Genomic DNA, 16,904 nt, shown 5'->3' on the forward strand with positions numbered 1-16,904 from the left:
GACTATGATGGCTACTCCATTTCTTCTAAGGGATTCTTGCCCACAGTAGATAGATATAATGATCGGGTTATATTCACCCATTCCAGTCCATTTTAGTTCGCTGATTCCTGAAATGTCGACAGTCACTCTTGCCATCTCCTGTTTGACCACTTCTAATTTTCCTTAATTCATGGACCTAACATTCCATGTTCCTATGCAATATTGTTCTCTACAGCATCGGACTTTACTTCCATCACCAGTCACATCCACAACTGGGTATTGTTTTTGCTTTGGCTCCGTCTCTTCATTCTTTCTATTTCTCCACTGATCTCTGGTAGCATATTGGGCACCTACCAATCTGGGTAGTTCATCTTTCAATGTCCTATCTTTTTGCCTTTTCATACTTTTCATGAAGTTCTCAAGGCAAGAATACTGAAGTGGTTTGCCTTTCCCTTTTCCAGTGGACCTCACAAAATGAGCTCCACTGGAGAAGGGCACATATTAATCAAGTGAATAGTGTGTTTGCCTAGTTCTTTTCTGCCTCCTACCCCTGCTGGTACAGGCACAGAGATGTCTGTTGTACAGACTCATTTGAGAATCATATGAAAGTGATAGAAATGACTCTTGCCTCAGAAAATCACAGATACAATTTTCCGGATACCCCACATTGCCCTACGCCTGCACCCCCATCTTGATCATCCAAACAGACCCCCTGGATGCAAAGGCAGTCTTTTCGACCGCAGGCTTGCCTGTGGTTTTTGCATTCCCACCCCAAATTATTTTAATTTGCTAGCACATCCCATAACTCCTCCGTCTGCCATCACTGCTATTATCTGACCATGTATCATGGGAACAGCCTTGGATCACTTGATGGTTATAATTAAAACTGAAAGTAATTACTAATATCTTATTTTGAGCCGTTCAAATTTAACTTGAGAGTATAGTGGCTATAGGCATGGGCTCTGGAGGCCAGCTAAGTAGATTAGAATCCCAGCTCTTTTAGTATCTTATTAACCTCTCTGTGCCTCAGTTTCCTCATTACAAAAGACCATGATGCTTGGAAAGATGGAAGGCAAGAAAAGAAGGGGGTGACAGAGGATGAAATGATTGGATAGCATCACTGACTCAGTGGACAAGTTTGAGCCAATTCCAGGAGATAGTGAAGGACAGGGAAGCCTGGCGTGCTGCAGTTCATGGGGTCGGAAAGAGTCAGACATGGCTTTGCGGCTGAACAACAACATGAAGTTATTGTGAGGGTGCATTAAACTAACAAGGGAGCTTGCCAGGGACACACAGTGAGTGCTGTATTGGGTTGGCCAATAAACTCGTTCAGCTTTTTCCGTAGCATTGCATGGAAAACCTTGATGAATGTTTTGGGCAACCCCGTCTCTGCTATTATTATATTATTACTTATGCTAAATGACATCCTGAAATGGGGTAATTAATGATGGATTCCTAAGAGCGGGGGAATAGATGAACAAAATCTCTCCGTGCATTTCAGTCACTTTGGAGCCTTGCCGGTACCTACCTGAAGGCCAAGCTCAGATTGCCTAGACCTGTGCTGTCTGCTATGGAAGCCGCTAGCTGCTGTGACTGCTGACTGCTTGGACTGCTGCCAGCCTGAGTTGAAATGTGCTGGTTCTTAAAGATTTAGGATGACACACACAAAAAATGCAAAACATCTCAATCATTTTTTATATTAGTTGCATGTTGAAATGATAATATTCTGAATAAACTCAGTTAAATAAATATTAAAATTATCCTTAGTTTTGCTTTTTTAATGTGGCTACTAGAAAGAATTTGGGCTTCCTAGGTGACTCTAGTGGTGAAGAACCTGCTGCCAATGCAGGAGATGTTAGAGATGTGGGTTTGGTCTGTAGGTCGGGAAGATCCCCTGGAGGAGGAAATGGCAACCCACTCCAGTATTCTTGCCTGGAGAATTACATGGACAGAGGAGCCTGGTGAGTTACAGTCCATAGAGTCACAATGACTCGACATAGCACACACACTAGAAAATGTAGAGTTATCAATGTGGCTTGTGTTTTATTAGTGTTGAACAGCAGGGCTTTTGACTCACCGTTATCAGTGAGAGAAAAGGTTGTGATTATCTGAGAACAGGTGACCTCTGTTGGAAAGCCTTGTGTACTCTTCCCATTACCTTTCAGGTCATGCTGGACCATCTGTTTTTTCACTGGTTCCATAAAGGAAGTCAGGGCATGGTCCTTGCAGAAGGGAGTGGAGGGGCCAAGGCAAGAGCAACAAACCCGGAAGGCTTCTGCCGAGTTGGAGGGGTTTGGATGAAAACACTACCATTTATAGTTATACTGGCTTTAGACTTTCCAAACTCCCTGAAGGAGATGAGGGAATGTGCTCTGTTGAGGAAGTTGAAATATGTAGGCGAAAAACTCTCCCTATTCCATCAGGAGCCAGAAAAAGCTTTGTTAATCTTTAAAAGAATAAATACTCACCAGGATGGCAGTCGCTGGGATCGAAGGCACACCCTTTCCAAATGTGATTTTCTTACGGGATGCTTGTTTCATTCTATTTCAGATTCATTCCATCACCTAAAACCTGGTGACGGTGGGCCACACAGAGTCTTACTGGTAAGTGCTCTTTCATTTTTAAAACAAAGTGACCATCTGACATTATTTTTGAAATGATATTCACACTTCTAAGTTAAATGCATCCTTACTGGTACTATGATTAGATGTCTATTTATTCATGGCTTTGTTTTTGTTTTCTTTTTGGCCCTCTGAAATGATTTACAATGTTTCCGGGCCCTAAAAAAAAAAAACAGATCAATCCATGTTCTTTTGCTAGGAACATGGTCAGGGAAAAGATCTGTGATTACATGCCAAATACTATTAAAATAAAAACTTTTTTTGTAATGAAACTATTTCCAGACCCCTGTTGATGGTCTGCTTGTTTCAAACAGTATCCAAAACAACAAAGTATTACTTCAGCCAAGGAATTCAGACAGTCCCTTGCAGCCTGTTATAATGAAAATTGGCTCAGCTGTAACTTATGAGCTTTCTTATTGCTGTATGTTTTCCTCACATCTCTCCTTAAACCTGAGTGTGATTGTCACGAGATAACAATTCTCTAGTGATAGAAAACTTCCTTTAGACCTAGGGAAGTAAAGTATTTAAGCAAAAAAAAACTTCTGAGGCTTCATGTGGCAACTCTCCCTGATATGTGGTATTACTGTTATTTGCGGTGTATTTCAAGTTAGTTTTTGCTGCATAACAAACCTCCCCCAAAATTTGCTGCCAGAAATATAAGCCAAAATTTTCTGACTTAAAATAGCGATCTTTTTTTTTTTTTTTTTTTCCGGTACCGTAATTCTGTTGGCAATTTGAGGTAGGCCTAGGTGTGTGATTCTTTTGATTTCAGCTGGGACCATTCATGTGTCCTCGGTTAACTGCAGGTCCAGGTCAGCTAGGCCGGGGGTCACCTGGCTATCGGCTAGAGTGATGACAATGAGTGAGACACGGGTCTCAGTGTTCTGCAGGCTCCCCTGAGCTTGTGTGCCTGGCGTTTGGGCAGAGTACCAAGAGAGACAACAGAAGTGTCGAGGCCGAGGCTCAGAACTGCCACCACATTGCCTCTACACATTCTGTTGGCTAAAACAAGCTCTGGGGCTATCCTAGATTCAAAAGGTACAGGACTAGATTCTGCCTCTTGGTGAGAAGAGCTGCAGAATCACATTGCAGGGAGGACAGAGAGGGGAAGATCTGTGGCCATTTCTGTAGTCCACCCTACAGTATTTATGGAAACATCTGTGATGGAATGAAAATCACCTGGAGGGTGAGAGGGCTCAGGACGTGCTCCCATCCCCTCGCCCTGGCTTCGTGATCTGCCATCTGGCATCTGGGTCAGTTCAGCAGGATCCTGGGTGGTCTTGCTGATACCAGGTCTCCACTCCCATCCTTGCATCACGATATAGAACCACCACACTAGTCATCCTCCAGTTCAGCTTTCAGGATGATACTCTCTTGCTCAGAAGCTGTCACTGCCTCCATGTCATCCAGCACACCAGTCTAGACTTCTCTCTAGTTTCCCTGCTTCCATTATCTGGCCTGTCCTCTCCCCCTATTCCTCTTTTTTCTAGCCAAACTAGCCTGTCTGCCATTTCTCCACAACAGCAACCAGTTGAAATAATATTTCACTTGAGGATTGTCCAGAAGATAAAAAAAGAATGATGTATGTGCAAGTGCTTTATCAATCATAAAATGTAATTAAAATACATTAACTGACTATGAAACTGTGACCCGCCAGTGTTTTTGAAAGGAGCAGTTCCCTCTTGGAGGTAATCATGGTAGTGATTGAGGAATAGACAATGAATATCCAGTGGTAGAAAGATTAATAATTACAATAGCAATAGTCATAATTAGCATCTACTGTTTATTGAATGCAGACTGTGTGCTAGGCACTTTGCTAACTGCTTCACATAAAATTATTTGAAATTTACAAGAAGTTCATCTCACTCAGTTGCATCTCTATCATAATTGCAACCTGTTCCACTGTTGGTGATTTAGTCCTTTGATTTCTTCCTCTTCATTCCTGAGAGAAATAGGTGTTAAAGCTGCTGTCAGCCATTGACAACTTATCATTGTCAAGTACAAGGTGCTATAGAAGTTTCAGCTGCTTTGATTGGTGGGAGAAGTTGGGGAAGGGAGAGCAACCAGCAGTATTAATGAAAGAGTAGGTGTGGATGTGTAGGAATGGGTAAGAGGGTACCCAGTTGCCCAAGGAAGGATGAAGTGGGGATAGGGAGAGGTATGCAGGAGGGCGGGAGAGGGGGGGTTGTCTGAGACATTTGCTGACCTGACAGTTTGGCCCAGGGCTATTCTGGGTCCAAGGCCACCACCTTCTCACCCTGCTCCCTTGGAACTCCCCCATACCAGCCGTCAGAACAAGCAGCGTTTGTAAAAATTGTCCTCCATTCACCATCCGACTTGTTACACATTATTTTGATTGCTGTTGATCTAGTATACGTGCCTGTCTTCTTTCAAAGATTTTTGAGGCGACGTCTAAATACACATACAATAAGATCCAGAAAAAGAAGGAAGGGAGGAAACTTGTGGGGAAGGAAAAGTAAGGTGAAGTCAGAGATAAGGTTAGGCACCCAGTTCTTAAGTGAGAAGTCTGTACATGCACTAGCAGGTCCCAGGGTCTTGCCTCTGATCTTCTGATAAGTCAGTGCTAGGAAAGCATACTCAGTTAAGAGTTCTTGGTGGCTTGAGGATAAAAGCAGCTAGTTACTCAGACGAAGCAAGGTTAATTGTGATTCTTTTGAAACTTGGAGTAATCTTCCCCAGTGTTTATGAAGTGGGTGCCACAGAAGGTAGCAAACAACCTCCCTCTAGGAATGACTAATAAGGACCACCCTCGGTGTAGAACTGCAGTGTTGACACCCAAGTGCAGCCCGAGAAGTTTGCTTTCAGTCTGGGTGTACATTTCTCTGCTGGCCTTGCTTCATCCAAGTATAAAAGGTAGTATTTTCCACTGGAAAACAAGTGCATACATTCATCCCCACCCCTTCCCCTGTGATGCACGTCTGAGACTGTCACGCTTCTTGATGCTGAGCCTGGACAGCTGGCTGTGGACCAGACTTGGCACATGCATTGCAATCTCCTTACCAGCCCAGTTCTGAAAGAATAATAAACAACTTCCTGGGAAGTACTCAGTGAATGTTATTTCTCCCAACTCCAAACCATGCTATGCCCTGACTCAGTCTGCAGAATGGCTTTTTGATGCACAGAATTTATATGAACCCTGTCCACTGTGACCTGTGCAGCCCACTGTCCTTGCTCCATGTGTCTGTCTCCTTCCGTTTTGAGCCCTGTGGCTCTATGTCATCTTAGATATCAGGGTGTTCTGTACCTTTGGGGGAACCAGGGCAGTTTGGGAAACTTATTGGAATACGATTAGTGGACTCCAAGGATGTGTTGGATGGCAGCAAACTATAAACTGAGCTATATATTGTCTACTTCTAATTTTCCTCTTCCCAACTGTAACTTTTATAAATTTTTGCAAGAGTAATTGGTCTTATTGGTTGGCAGCACTGGTAAGATGAACCAGCAGGAACAGAGGGTAATGTGAGAGTAGTGTGTATAAGATGAAAAAATTTTGTCAGAGAGGAGCTCAGAATTCCATGAGGACTGCCCACAGATGGGAATTTCCTTTTGGTCTTTGTTTTTCTTTAGATCAGTTTTCTTAGAGTTATTTTGGTTGCAAGGAACAGAAATTCAACGTAAACTGGTGTCGTGACTTGACGACTAAAATGTCCATGCTGGCATGGACTTCAGGCATGGGTGTATGCATGGGTTCAAAAAAAATTATCAGGCTGTATCCTTCACTCTCTTCATCTCTTGGCTCTGCTTAACTCAGTGAGCATCATTCTCAGGTAAGATCCCCCTCAGTACCTTGCAGAGGGAGACACTAGCATTACATTTCCATCATCTTCACAGCTGTAGATCTCAGCAAATAGAGAGTGACTCTTTTGCCTTTGTTCTATTAGTATTACCGAAGAGGTTTGGCCCTATTTGGATTCCTTGCCTCAATCCCAGGAGTAGGCAGTAGACAGTAAGCAGCATCTGTTTGGCCAGGGCTTGTTCATGTGTTCCCCAAGAAAGGATGAATCCCACCAGAATCACATGAAGTAGGGTCCTTAGGAAAAAAGGAGGAATGAGGATTTTTTTTGTTTGTTTCCAGAAGAAGAACGAAAGAGCATGCCAAGCAAATAAAATTTTTAGGTACTGGAGTGTACTGATTTAGAAATTCTTAATGTGGGATCCATTAAGCTTGAAAGGTTAAAAGTTAGATTTGGCTTCAGTTACATTGACTACCTATTCCAAGTTTGGTATCATGATGGAGACTAGCAACAATGAGCATACGGAGAGGAGGAGGGTGGATGACCCCACTGTGGGGTCAGGTAGGCAGCTTTTGGCCTGAGGACCTCATGTTGCATCCTCCAGATCTAGATTGTTAACCTGAAGACAATGGGCTTCAGTGGATCTGTAATCCATTGAATGAATCAATGAATGGGCTTCTATAATTATTTGCAAAGTGGTGTGTTATCCTTTTTTTTTTTAACTGGAGAAAAGGATCATGCTTCCTTCATTTTTTTTTTTTATGGGACTCCTCAGCTCCCTACTGCTTAAGAGCTAGTACTTCAGACTTGCTTGAATTATTTTAGATTTGGCTAGCTTAATCCTATGTGTTCGTTTCTTTTCTTGGCTAAACTGGTAGAGTTTAGCATCCATGATAAACACAAGCTCCTTATGGAGCAGACACGGTGATGTCAGTGGCTGAGTATGTTGCATCAAATTGCACGTTGAGGTTTTTAGGAATGTATGTAAACTTATCACAGTCGTAGTTGCCACTTACCTAATACTTACTCTGGTGCTCACCCCTTGCTAAGTGCTTTATGTGCATTTTCTGAACTGTGCATTTATGCATGTGACTGCAATTCTGTGAACCTCGGGTATGTAACGGTACCACCTGCTAGAACCAGCTCCTCCGGCTGTCTCTGGATTTTTCCCTCTTCCCCATGTCTTCTTGTGGGGGTCCATGTCTCTGCATGCCGCACCCACAGATGATAGAATCCTAGAATCCCGGGATTGGAGGAGAGTGCTGAGATCAGGCACTTCAGTGGTTTTCAAGCTCAGCTCTCTATTTTTCTAGCTCAGGGACTCCTGAGAGTAGAGGATGGGAAGGTCCCTTCACCCTGTCGCGTTTCAGTCACCACTGGCTGCTGAGAGCTACTCACCTGGGAGCGCAGAGTCCAGGTTCCATGTGAGACTTGAGATTGAGTCCAGGCTGCTACTCTGCTCATCTACCTGTGTGACTCTGGGAAAGTTGCCTCACCTCTCTGAGCCACAGTTTCCTTTTCTGTTCAAGGGGGTGATAATGCCTGCCCCATGGCGCTGTTGGGGGCCTGGATGAGGTCACATCTTTAAAGTCCTCGTCCCAGTGCCTGGCACACAGGTAGCAATGCAGAGGTTAGCTGTGACTAAGATGCAGCCCAACACAGCTTGTGAAATGTAATTAAGACATAGCTTTATTCTTGTCTCTCACTGTGCCTTTAAAGTTGATTCACTGGGATGTGTTTCTGTTTCCTGATGAGAACTTGATCAGGCTTGTGATGTTTCTGGTTACTCTTAGGTAACAAAGAGTCCTACATTCAGTCCTTAATTCGTGTCCAACTCTTTGCAACCCCATGGACTGCAGCACACCAGGCTTCCCTGTCCATCACCAGCTCCTGGAACTTGCTCAAACTCACGTCTATTGAGTTGGTGATGCCATCCAACCATCTCATCCTCTGTCACCCCCTTCTCCTTTTGCCCTCAATCTTTCCCAACATCAGGGTCTTTTCCGATGAGTCAGCTCTTTGCATCAGGTGGCCAAAGTATTGGGGCTTCAGCTTCAGCATCAATCCTTCCATTGAAAGTCCTATGGTTTCTTTAATTGACACACAGGCACTCACGCACACACACATAAGTACCCATCCTTTATGGGAATTGAAAATGCTCACTTTAGTCTATGTATGGTCACTTTTCACTCCAAGAGGAGACTTCCTCAGTCTTGCCCATCAGTCAGGCCTGCCCCGGTAAAGCGGAGAGAGAGGGAAGGTCTTATCTGACCACTGTTGTCAGGCCTGGTGCTGGGTTCTCTGAGCCTGGCTGGTGGGTGGATGGACTCTCTCGCTCTTCTGGCTGCTTCTGAGGCAGCCCCGGGGACTCCCTGAAGGACTCCTCTGCCAGCACTCTCCATCTGGATCTCCCAGGATTCAGGCAGTGCCTCTGCTGCTGTCTGCTACCATCCTCCAGCACCTTCTGGTTCCCATTCAAACTCTCGCTTTGGGGTTCACTCACCCTCAGTGTGAAGCCCTGGTGGGTGGAATCTGTTTCCAGGAGACCAAGGCTGACATTCCTGATGCGCTTTAACCTCCCATCAGGGGAGGGAGCGAGCAGGCGCTTTCTTTTCCTCTGTCACCTTGTGTCTCTTCAGCCCCCTCCCACATTGTGGTTCCTCTGGTGAGTGTCACGTTCCAGTCCCCTGACTCCTTAGACACGTATCAAGCCCTCCACATGTTGCCTTTGAAACTCTTGTCTCCAGGTTTCAGATGAAAAGTGTACTCCTACCACCCCACCCCACTCAGGGAGGGTGGGAATCAGAGCATTAGCAAGGAATCGGCCCCACAAAATCCTCCATCACTTTCCACTGTCCTGAACCTGTTTATATCCTCCTTGTGGACCTTTGAGCCAGCTAGGTCAACTTCTTAGAAATTTCCATGTAATGGTCTGGCTCCTGGCTTTGGAATTTCCCATCTGTTGAATTGTGTTGCCTCAATGGAAACTTCCACTTGAGATTCTTATTATATTAACTGTTGGCCCAGTTCAGGGAACTCTTCTGCAACAGCCCTAAAAGCTGTCCTTCAGCCTGTGCTTGAAAGCTGTCCAGTCATGGGAACCTCCCTCTTCCCTCCCTCCCAAGCATCCCATTCTGACTTTCAGATGCTTGAAGTTGTTGGAAAGATGCTGTTCCCTTGAAGCTGAGCCTGGGTCCCCATAACATTCCCTTTAATGGGATCAGAACTGTGTGTGAGAGGCTCATCTGAGAAAATCTGCCTGGGCTCAGGGATTCGAGGGGCAGCCGGGCTTGCACCCACGCTCCATTCTCTAAGCCCAGCGGGAAGCCGCTGACCTCATCTCTGGGTCTTTTCCCCGTACTGTCACACCAAGGTGCACTTGACTTAACCCCAACAGAAAGCGAGTATTGGGAAACTCTGCTCAAGCATCATTTCTCATGCTCATGACCCTAATATCTTTTCTCTTGATCTGAGAGCTGATCTGTTGGGCTCCACGGGGGCATCTTGATCGGGGTCCATCCACAGTTTATGAACTCTCCACATACAAGCCTTGCAGAATGTGCCCTACTGCCCACCCAAACACCCCTCCCCACTTTCTTTTGCAGTTTTTCTCTTATGTTTAAGTATCCTTTGGACTCAGCTGCTGGTCTGCCTTGTCCAGCCCCAGCGTGTGGAAGGGTCTCTCTTCCAGGTGCCCTTGTGCATTGTGAGCAACTTGGGCCACTGTGATGGTGGATCCCACAGCGGGCAGGTCACTCTGTTTAGATTCCCACCCCGTGGTGAGGGCAACATCTCAGATGAGCAAGTGACAGGTGCTAGCAAGACGCTTTGGTCAGCTAAAGGGTAGGAAGTCACTTTGGGGATGTCAGCCTAAGAAAATATTAAATGCATTTTGGGTTGTTCCATGATGGACTGGTTTTCCTGGCCAGTCTCAGTCTTACATATCCAGATGTGAACCTGGTTTCCATCCTCGTGTCACTTTTCATGGCTGTCTACAAAGCTAGTGAGCTGTAGCTCCGCTCCCCTCCCCCTCCACTGCCCTTGGGTCCCCTCTCCTGCCCCAGATGACACTGGAGACAGAGACCCAGAGGGCACAGCTGATCTAGCCTAGCACTGCTCACCTAATCTTCTTCTCTTGGCCTGAAAGAATACATATATATATATATGTATTTATAGGGCCACTGAAAAATCTAGATATGTAAAATAGCTAACACGCTGTCACCTAAAGCAAGCTTTCTATTCATATATTTTACAGTAGGAAGTAACATAGTATAAGCAGATAGACTAGATTTCAGACCATTCCTCAGCCACTTGACATGCTTTGAGCACAGTGGTTTAGCATCTTTGAGCCTGTTTCCTTAACTGTTAAGTGGGGATAATGACAGTTGCCTTACAAGAGAGCTGTATTAGAGAAACCAATGCATGTGATGAGTTCAGCACGATGGCTTGCCTTATGGTATATATTCAATAAATGCAATATTACCATTGTTTGCATTTGACTATTGTGATGATTTCTAAAAAAATGTTAAAGCCTTGAAAAAAGTATCAGTTCTCAAGCAGTACTTGGATAAGTCACTCTTTTAAGTCTTAAATTTGACATTAATAAATGGAGGATAATCCTCCACAGGAGTATTGAGAGGATTAAGTGAAATAATCTATAGGAAATGCCCAGCACAGCCCTGGCACATAGTAAGCACCCAAAAAATGGTGGCCATCATCTCCCCATCCCTTCATTACCTCCATTTTACAGATGAGAATTTGCAGAACCCTTTATTCCTGTGGTGAATGGCTTCATGAAGACACTTTTATATATAAGAAATCGTTCTCACTGTTTTGTTCAAAAAAGAACAGGAACATTTAGTCATTGGCTTGCTTGTAAATACCAAAGTGTAGCATATATGAAAGCAGCCTACGTAACTAAACCAAACAGCTTTCCAATTTTTTAGGCTTCACCTCCTTTCCTTGTTAAGTCTTGGGTAAGTGATTTTATCACTAGATTAGGAGAAGTTTACATATTATTTTTACAAGTCCTGTGGAAATATGCAAACATAGCTATATTTAACTAGATGCTGTAAATTCAGATCAGTTTATCTTGTGCTCTTTCAATAAAGATGCATGGTAGGCACCTTCATGGCGCCCGAAGAGGACTTGGAAGGGGACATGGAGGAGAAGACAAGGCCTGAGCTGTAACAAAAGGACCCAAACTGGGGGTCAGGGTTTGGTCAGGAAGATGGAGAGCTGGCCTCAGGGGAGCGGGGAGCCCTGCCGGGGAGCTTTGCTCCTGACACAGGACGGAGCGGGGATCCCTGGTGGGGGGCTTTGCCCCTGTCACAGGGCGGAGTGGGGATTCCTGCCGGGGAGCTTTGCTCCTGACACAGGGCAATGCCGCGCTCCACGGAGCAGCTAGTCCCGAGGGCCCTCCTGGAGCAGTGGGCAGTCCTGAGCCGGCAGAGCTCCTGTCTCCTTGCTTTTTACTGACCAGTGCACTTGCGGCACCAAATAGCACGTTTGCAGGAAATAATGATGACATCACTACTTGTTGGACTGATTTTGAAGTTTGTGTCACCCATGCTTGGATATCTTCGATGAAGGAATCATCCCAGTGAACAGGACACCTGCTCATAGGTTGGGTCTGAGTAACTCGCCCTTGCAGACAGTTCAGCGATCAGTGATCTTCCTGTCTGATCTTCACTGATCAGACAGTTCAGTACAATGATCTTCCCTGATATGGAAACTTGAAATGTGGCCAGGAAGCTCGAGAGAGAGGGGAGGAACGGGTAGGGGACCAAGCAGCGGGGCCACTTGGGTTGGTGGGTCAACAAGTGTTCATGGAGCATCTCAGGCAGGATAAGCAGAGAGTAGAAGCGAACCTCTTGCCCTCTTCCTTGCTCCGCTCCGTGACCCACTCCCTGAGGCAGGGGCTGAGCCATGTGGCCTTAAAGAAATCTCCCGTTGCCATTCTGTGGTCAAGGTTCTTGGGAACCCCCTGCCCGCATATCCTTAACTTGCGAGGCCCATGATGGAGCTGCTGGCATTATGAAGCTTAAGCCTAAGGATCTCTCACTGCAAGGACCCCTTCTGATGTCCTATTCACATGTGCTGTTCCTAATTTCACATTATTTTCTTCAAGAGGTTCCCAAATTGTATAAAACTCAGGATTCACAAAAAAGTGGACCTGTCCCCAGACCTGGGAGAACTAGCACACACTCTGGGTCTTTCCCTGCACCCAGTTTCACCTTCACCAAGATGCTGAAACTCCAGTTTGCTTCTCCCTCAGGAACAGGCATCCCAGGTGGCCCTAGTGGTAAAGAACCTGCATGTCAATGCAGGGGACGCTAGAGATGTGGGTTCGATCCCTGGGTCAGGAAGATCCCCTGGAGAAGGAAATGGCAACCCCCTCCAATATTCTTGCCTGGAGAATCCCATGGACAGAGGAGCCTCCGGGCTACTGTCCACAGGATCACAAAGAGTCAGACACAACTGAAGCAACTTGGCAAGAAAGCAGGAGCAGGCTTTGCCCCTGTGTCCTCTGCTGTGGCTAGACCCAGCCAGACCTGAGTTCCCACTAGGAGCTCCTAACCCCGTGAGTGAGGGGGAGGAAGTCCCAGCCACTGATTGCCGTCTGAGCTTCTTCCTGGCCACCAGACACCCTCTCTCGGGTGGAAAGGTCCCACCATCCCTGCAGGAAGGCAGGCCCTCCTGTGGCTTTGTGATTGCTGGGAAGGCCCTGAAAGGAGCCAGGCAAGAGGGAGCCAGCCCTGCATGAAGCATCAGCTGGCTGGATTAGACCTGGTGGAAGACTCTCCTTTAAAAAAGAAAAAGAGAGAATATCCTTGAAACTGTTTCAACTTTGGCAAAACTATAACTCTCACATCAAGCTTTGGGGGAATGGGCCAGCCAACCTACAGGAATGTGCTAACCATGTGTACTAGCTCACTCTCAGCAGTGATCATGTATGTCCCATTCCTCTTAGTCTGCACAAGGGCTGGAGTGCTTTGCTAATCAGTCAGGACTAAACGTACTGGGAAGGAGAGAGAGGAGGGGAAAGGCTCTTTTTGTATGTGAGTATCTTTCTACCACTATGCAAAAGGGTATCCAAATTTGAAAATAATTTTCTCTTTTCAGTCAAATAGTGGCCAACTTCGCCCCCTGGTGGATAAGTAGATAACCGTATAAAATGAGCTATCATGCACATTGTTATGGCTGATGATCTGGAAATTGTCAGCCTGTGATGAGTTAGGACAATGAAAGGGGCTGGGTCTCTAAGGTTTGGGGAATGAGTTTTTTGTCTTGAAACAGTTATTCTAAGCTTTGGTTAGATTAAAAAAATATATATATATATCTCTAGAAAGTAAAATGGTTAAAATGCCACTAGGTTTAAGGGTTACAGCTATTAAAAACTGCAGTGGACTTTTTTTGCCAAAACTCTGCCACCAGTGCTGGTTATGGCAAATCCTTACCAGTCTATGGGCTTCTTTTACTCCTTGAGATTGTGACAGAGACCTAACACCAACCAGAAAACATGAATTTCAACCACTAACTGGATATCTATTAGTGATCTTGACTTGCAAACTCCAGCTCACTGCTGCCCACATTGATATCTTTTGCTTTAGTCCTGCTAGTTTAATTATTTGCTTCAGTTCATTTATACTTACTTCTTACAGTTGCCAGAAAGTCACAGTTGGGCTAACTGGTGATAGTTATTTCACTATTTCCTACACCTCTTTATATATTCTTAGAGGTAAAACGCAGAACAGACTTAAAAGGATAATGCCTGAAATATAAAAACTTTCCCATATATGTCATTTTATGTTGAAATATGATTTTATCTTGTCACCTTTCTCAGTCCTCTGTAAATTACTCAGTTGCTTTTAATTGCCAGAACTGACCTGATTATTTAGCTTCTATTGTAACTTCAGTAACAAGAGCCTTCATAATTGAAATCTCATCAGCTGTCCTTTGTCCACCAAGTACAGTTTGTGTCCCTGGCAAATGTTTATCATCTCCATTGTCCTGGATCTCCATCCCCCAAGTGGAGGATACAGCCATAGTGTTTATATTAATAATGCTTTTAATAGTTGTCTTTTTTTTCCTTTCTCTGCTCTCAGAAACCCTTAGATTCACTTAAGATTTGAAGGCCGGGCATTGTAAGAGATTGTTTATTACTCATGCATCAAATTAATTGCCTACTTGGGGCTGTTTCTCCTCAAAAGGAAGATGTGAAAGGAAAAGAATAACCTTGTAGGTTATTATAATTTTCTCAATATTTGATAGAGTTTTCTAATGATTATTGATCACATTTGTATATATATTGTCTAATTTTTTAACCTCATGTAAGTTTTATGTAAGAAAAAAAATTTTTTTTGGTGGTATCATCTGTTTGCTTTTTCCCCAGCTATATGGAAATCAATTGTCCTAAGCACCAAATAGGAATTGCTTAGTGGTTGAGGTGGGGATTATATTTTCCCAGGTGGCACAGTGATAAAGAATCTGCCTGCCAATGCAAGAGATGCAGGAAATGTGGATTGGATCCCTGGTTCAAGAGGATCCTCTGGCATAGGAAATGGCAACCCACTGCAGTATTGTTGCCTAGAAAATTCCATGGACAGGGGAGCCTGGTGGGCTACAGTCCGTGGGGGTTGCAAAGAGTCGGACACGATAGAGCACGCATTCACAGACACATATACTTGCCCCAGAATTAATTGCTGTGAGATTCCTCTAGTTTCTTGCTGTTTGCCTCACTGTGACAAAGCCCAGGGGAGGGAATGGGCCTGGGAGCTGGACTTCCTCCTGACCGAGCCTCACGCATAGCACAAGCTGGTTGCTTTTCTTTCCTTGCCCATGGTTTCAACCACCACCCCAGTTATTTGAGGGGAGATCACACACACACCCCTGGCTTTCTTTATTCCTGGCCATCACACACACATATACACACACCCACACCTACCTACCTTTCTTTATTCCTGGCCAACACACACACACACCCCTACATACCTACCTTTCTTTATTTCTGGCCATCACACATGCACACACGCACACACACCTACCTACCTTTATTCCTGGCCAACATGCACACAAACACCCCTGCCTTTCTTTATTCCTGGCCATTACACACACACACCCCCCTGCACCTACCTACCTTTCTTTATTCCTGGCCAGCACACACACACGCGCATACCCCTACCTTTTTTTTATTCCTGGCCATCTGTCCTGTTTCCACTGTTGAAACTGGCCATTAATCTAACATTGAGACAGCCTGATTCATTAATGATTCCTTGATATGCAGATAATTGCAAGGCCGAGCAACATCAGAGTGGTTTGTAAGTTCCCTCTAATTTCAGGGCATTTTCAAGCTGTCATTATTACTCACAAACGGCAGCCCTCTCAAGTTCAGACGCTGCTGACCAGGAAGGAGAAGGTCAGACTTTAGAAATGTGTATTTGAACTTGGTCCATCTGGGGTTCGTGTTTTGAGCACAGAGCAGGTTTTGCAGACATTTGGAGGATCAAAGTGATAGTGCCATGGGGTGTCAGTGGAGAGGCTCCCCTCTTGTGTGTCCTGACTGCAGGCATGCCGGTCTGTCTGTCTCCAGGCTCTTGCCTGCTCCACCACGAGCACCCCCTTCCATCACCTGATACTGGGGTATTTCATCGCCCTTGTAAAATGTGTTACCATACTTATTTTTTCCCCACAAGAGCTTGATGTCAGCATGTAGAAGAATATCGGCACAGAGCAGACACTCTGAAGATTTGTTGAGTGAATGAAGGAACACACAAACTAAACAGGGAACAGATGAACAAACAGACACATTTATTCTGGGTCAGTCATGAGAGGAACAGCACTCTTTGTAACCATAATTTAAGATGAAGTCTATTGAAACAGCAGTGCAATGTTAGTTTTTGTCTCCCTAAATTAAAATATATCTTATAATATGCCAGTTATCAGCTGTGGGACTGCAAATTGACAGGAGTGTCTTGGAAAAAGTTGTTAATATATCCTTAAATATACAAATGAATGGAGAAAGGTCAATAGATAGTTGATGGGAAGAAAGAGAAAGAGCTGCATTTTGGAACTGTAGCAAAATTATACAACTTCCCAAGATTCTGCAATCAGGAAATGCCTATGTAAAATGAAATCTTTCTGAAATCATTAAAAATTATGTGTATTCACTTGTGTGGGCTAAAAGTGCAAAGCCTAAATCCAGCTGATCGGGAAGAAAAGAGCTGAACTAACCCAAACTGAGGAGCATTCTATAAAGTAACTGGCCCTTTATTCTTAAAAATATCAATACTGTGAAATACAAAGAAAGACTTAGGAATTGTCCCAGATTATAGGAAACCAAAGGCCTCACAGGTGCCGCTAAAGAACTGTCCTGCCAGTGCAGGAGATATAAGAGACACAAGTTCAATCCCCGGGTCATGTAGATCTGCTAGAGAAGGGAATGGCAACCCACTCCAGTATTCTTGCCTGGAGAATTTCATGGACAGAGGAGCCTGGAGGGCTACAGTCCATGGAGTCACAAAGGATCGGACACAACTGAAGCAATTTA

At 44.8% G+C, this 16,904-nt stretch overlaps 1 protein-coding gene across 6 annotated transcripts in view; it reads left to right on the plus strand.

The window, feature by feature from the left end:
• The window catches only part of GNG12 (G protein subunit gamma 12), a 135,554-nt gene that overhangs the window by 53,042 nt on the left and 65,608 nt on the right, over positions 1-16,904 (plus strand). For 3 of the 6 annotated variants that reach the window (XM_043875760.1, XM_043875762.1, XM_043875761.1), the window contains exon 2: positions 2,530-2,582. Coding sequence is in view for 1 of the 6 variants with exons in the window: in XM_043875759.1 (XP_043731694.1) it covers positions 2,530-2,557 (28 nt within the window). In the remaining 5 variants the exon portion in view is untranslated. Of the gene's footprint in view, positions 1-2,529; positions 2,587-16,904 lie in introns of those variants that run through there. The other 3 variants (XM_043875759.1, XM_043875758.1, XM_043875757.1) reach the window with 2 other exon arrangements.

The sequence above is a fragment of the Cervus elaphus genome, chromosome 20 (assembly GCF_910594005.1).
Source record: "Cervus elaphus chromosome 20, mCerEla1.1, whole genome shotgun sequence".
In the NCBI taxonomy this organism is placed as follows: Eukaryota; Metazoa; Chordata; class Mammalia; order Artiodactyla; family Cervidae; genus Cervus; species Cervus elaphus.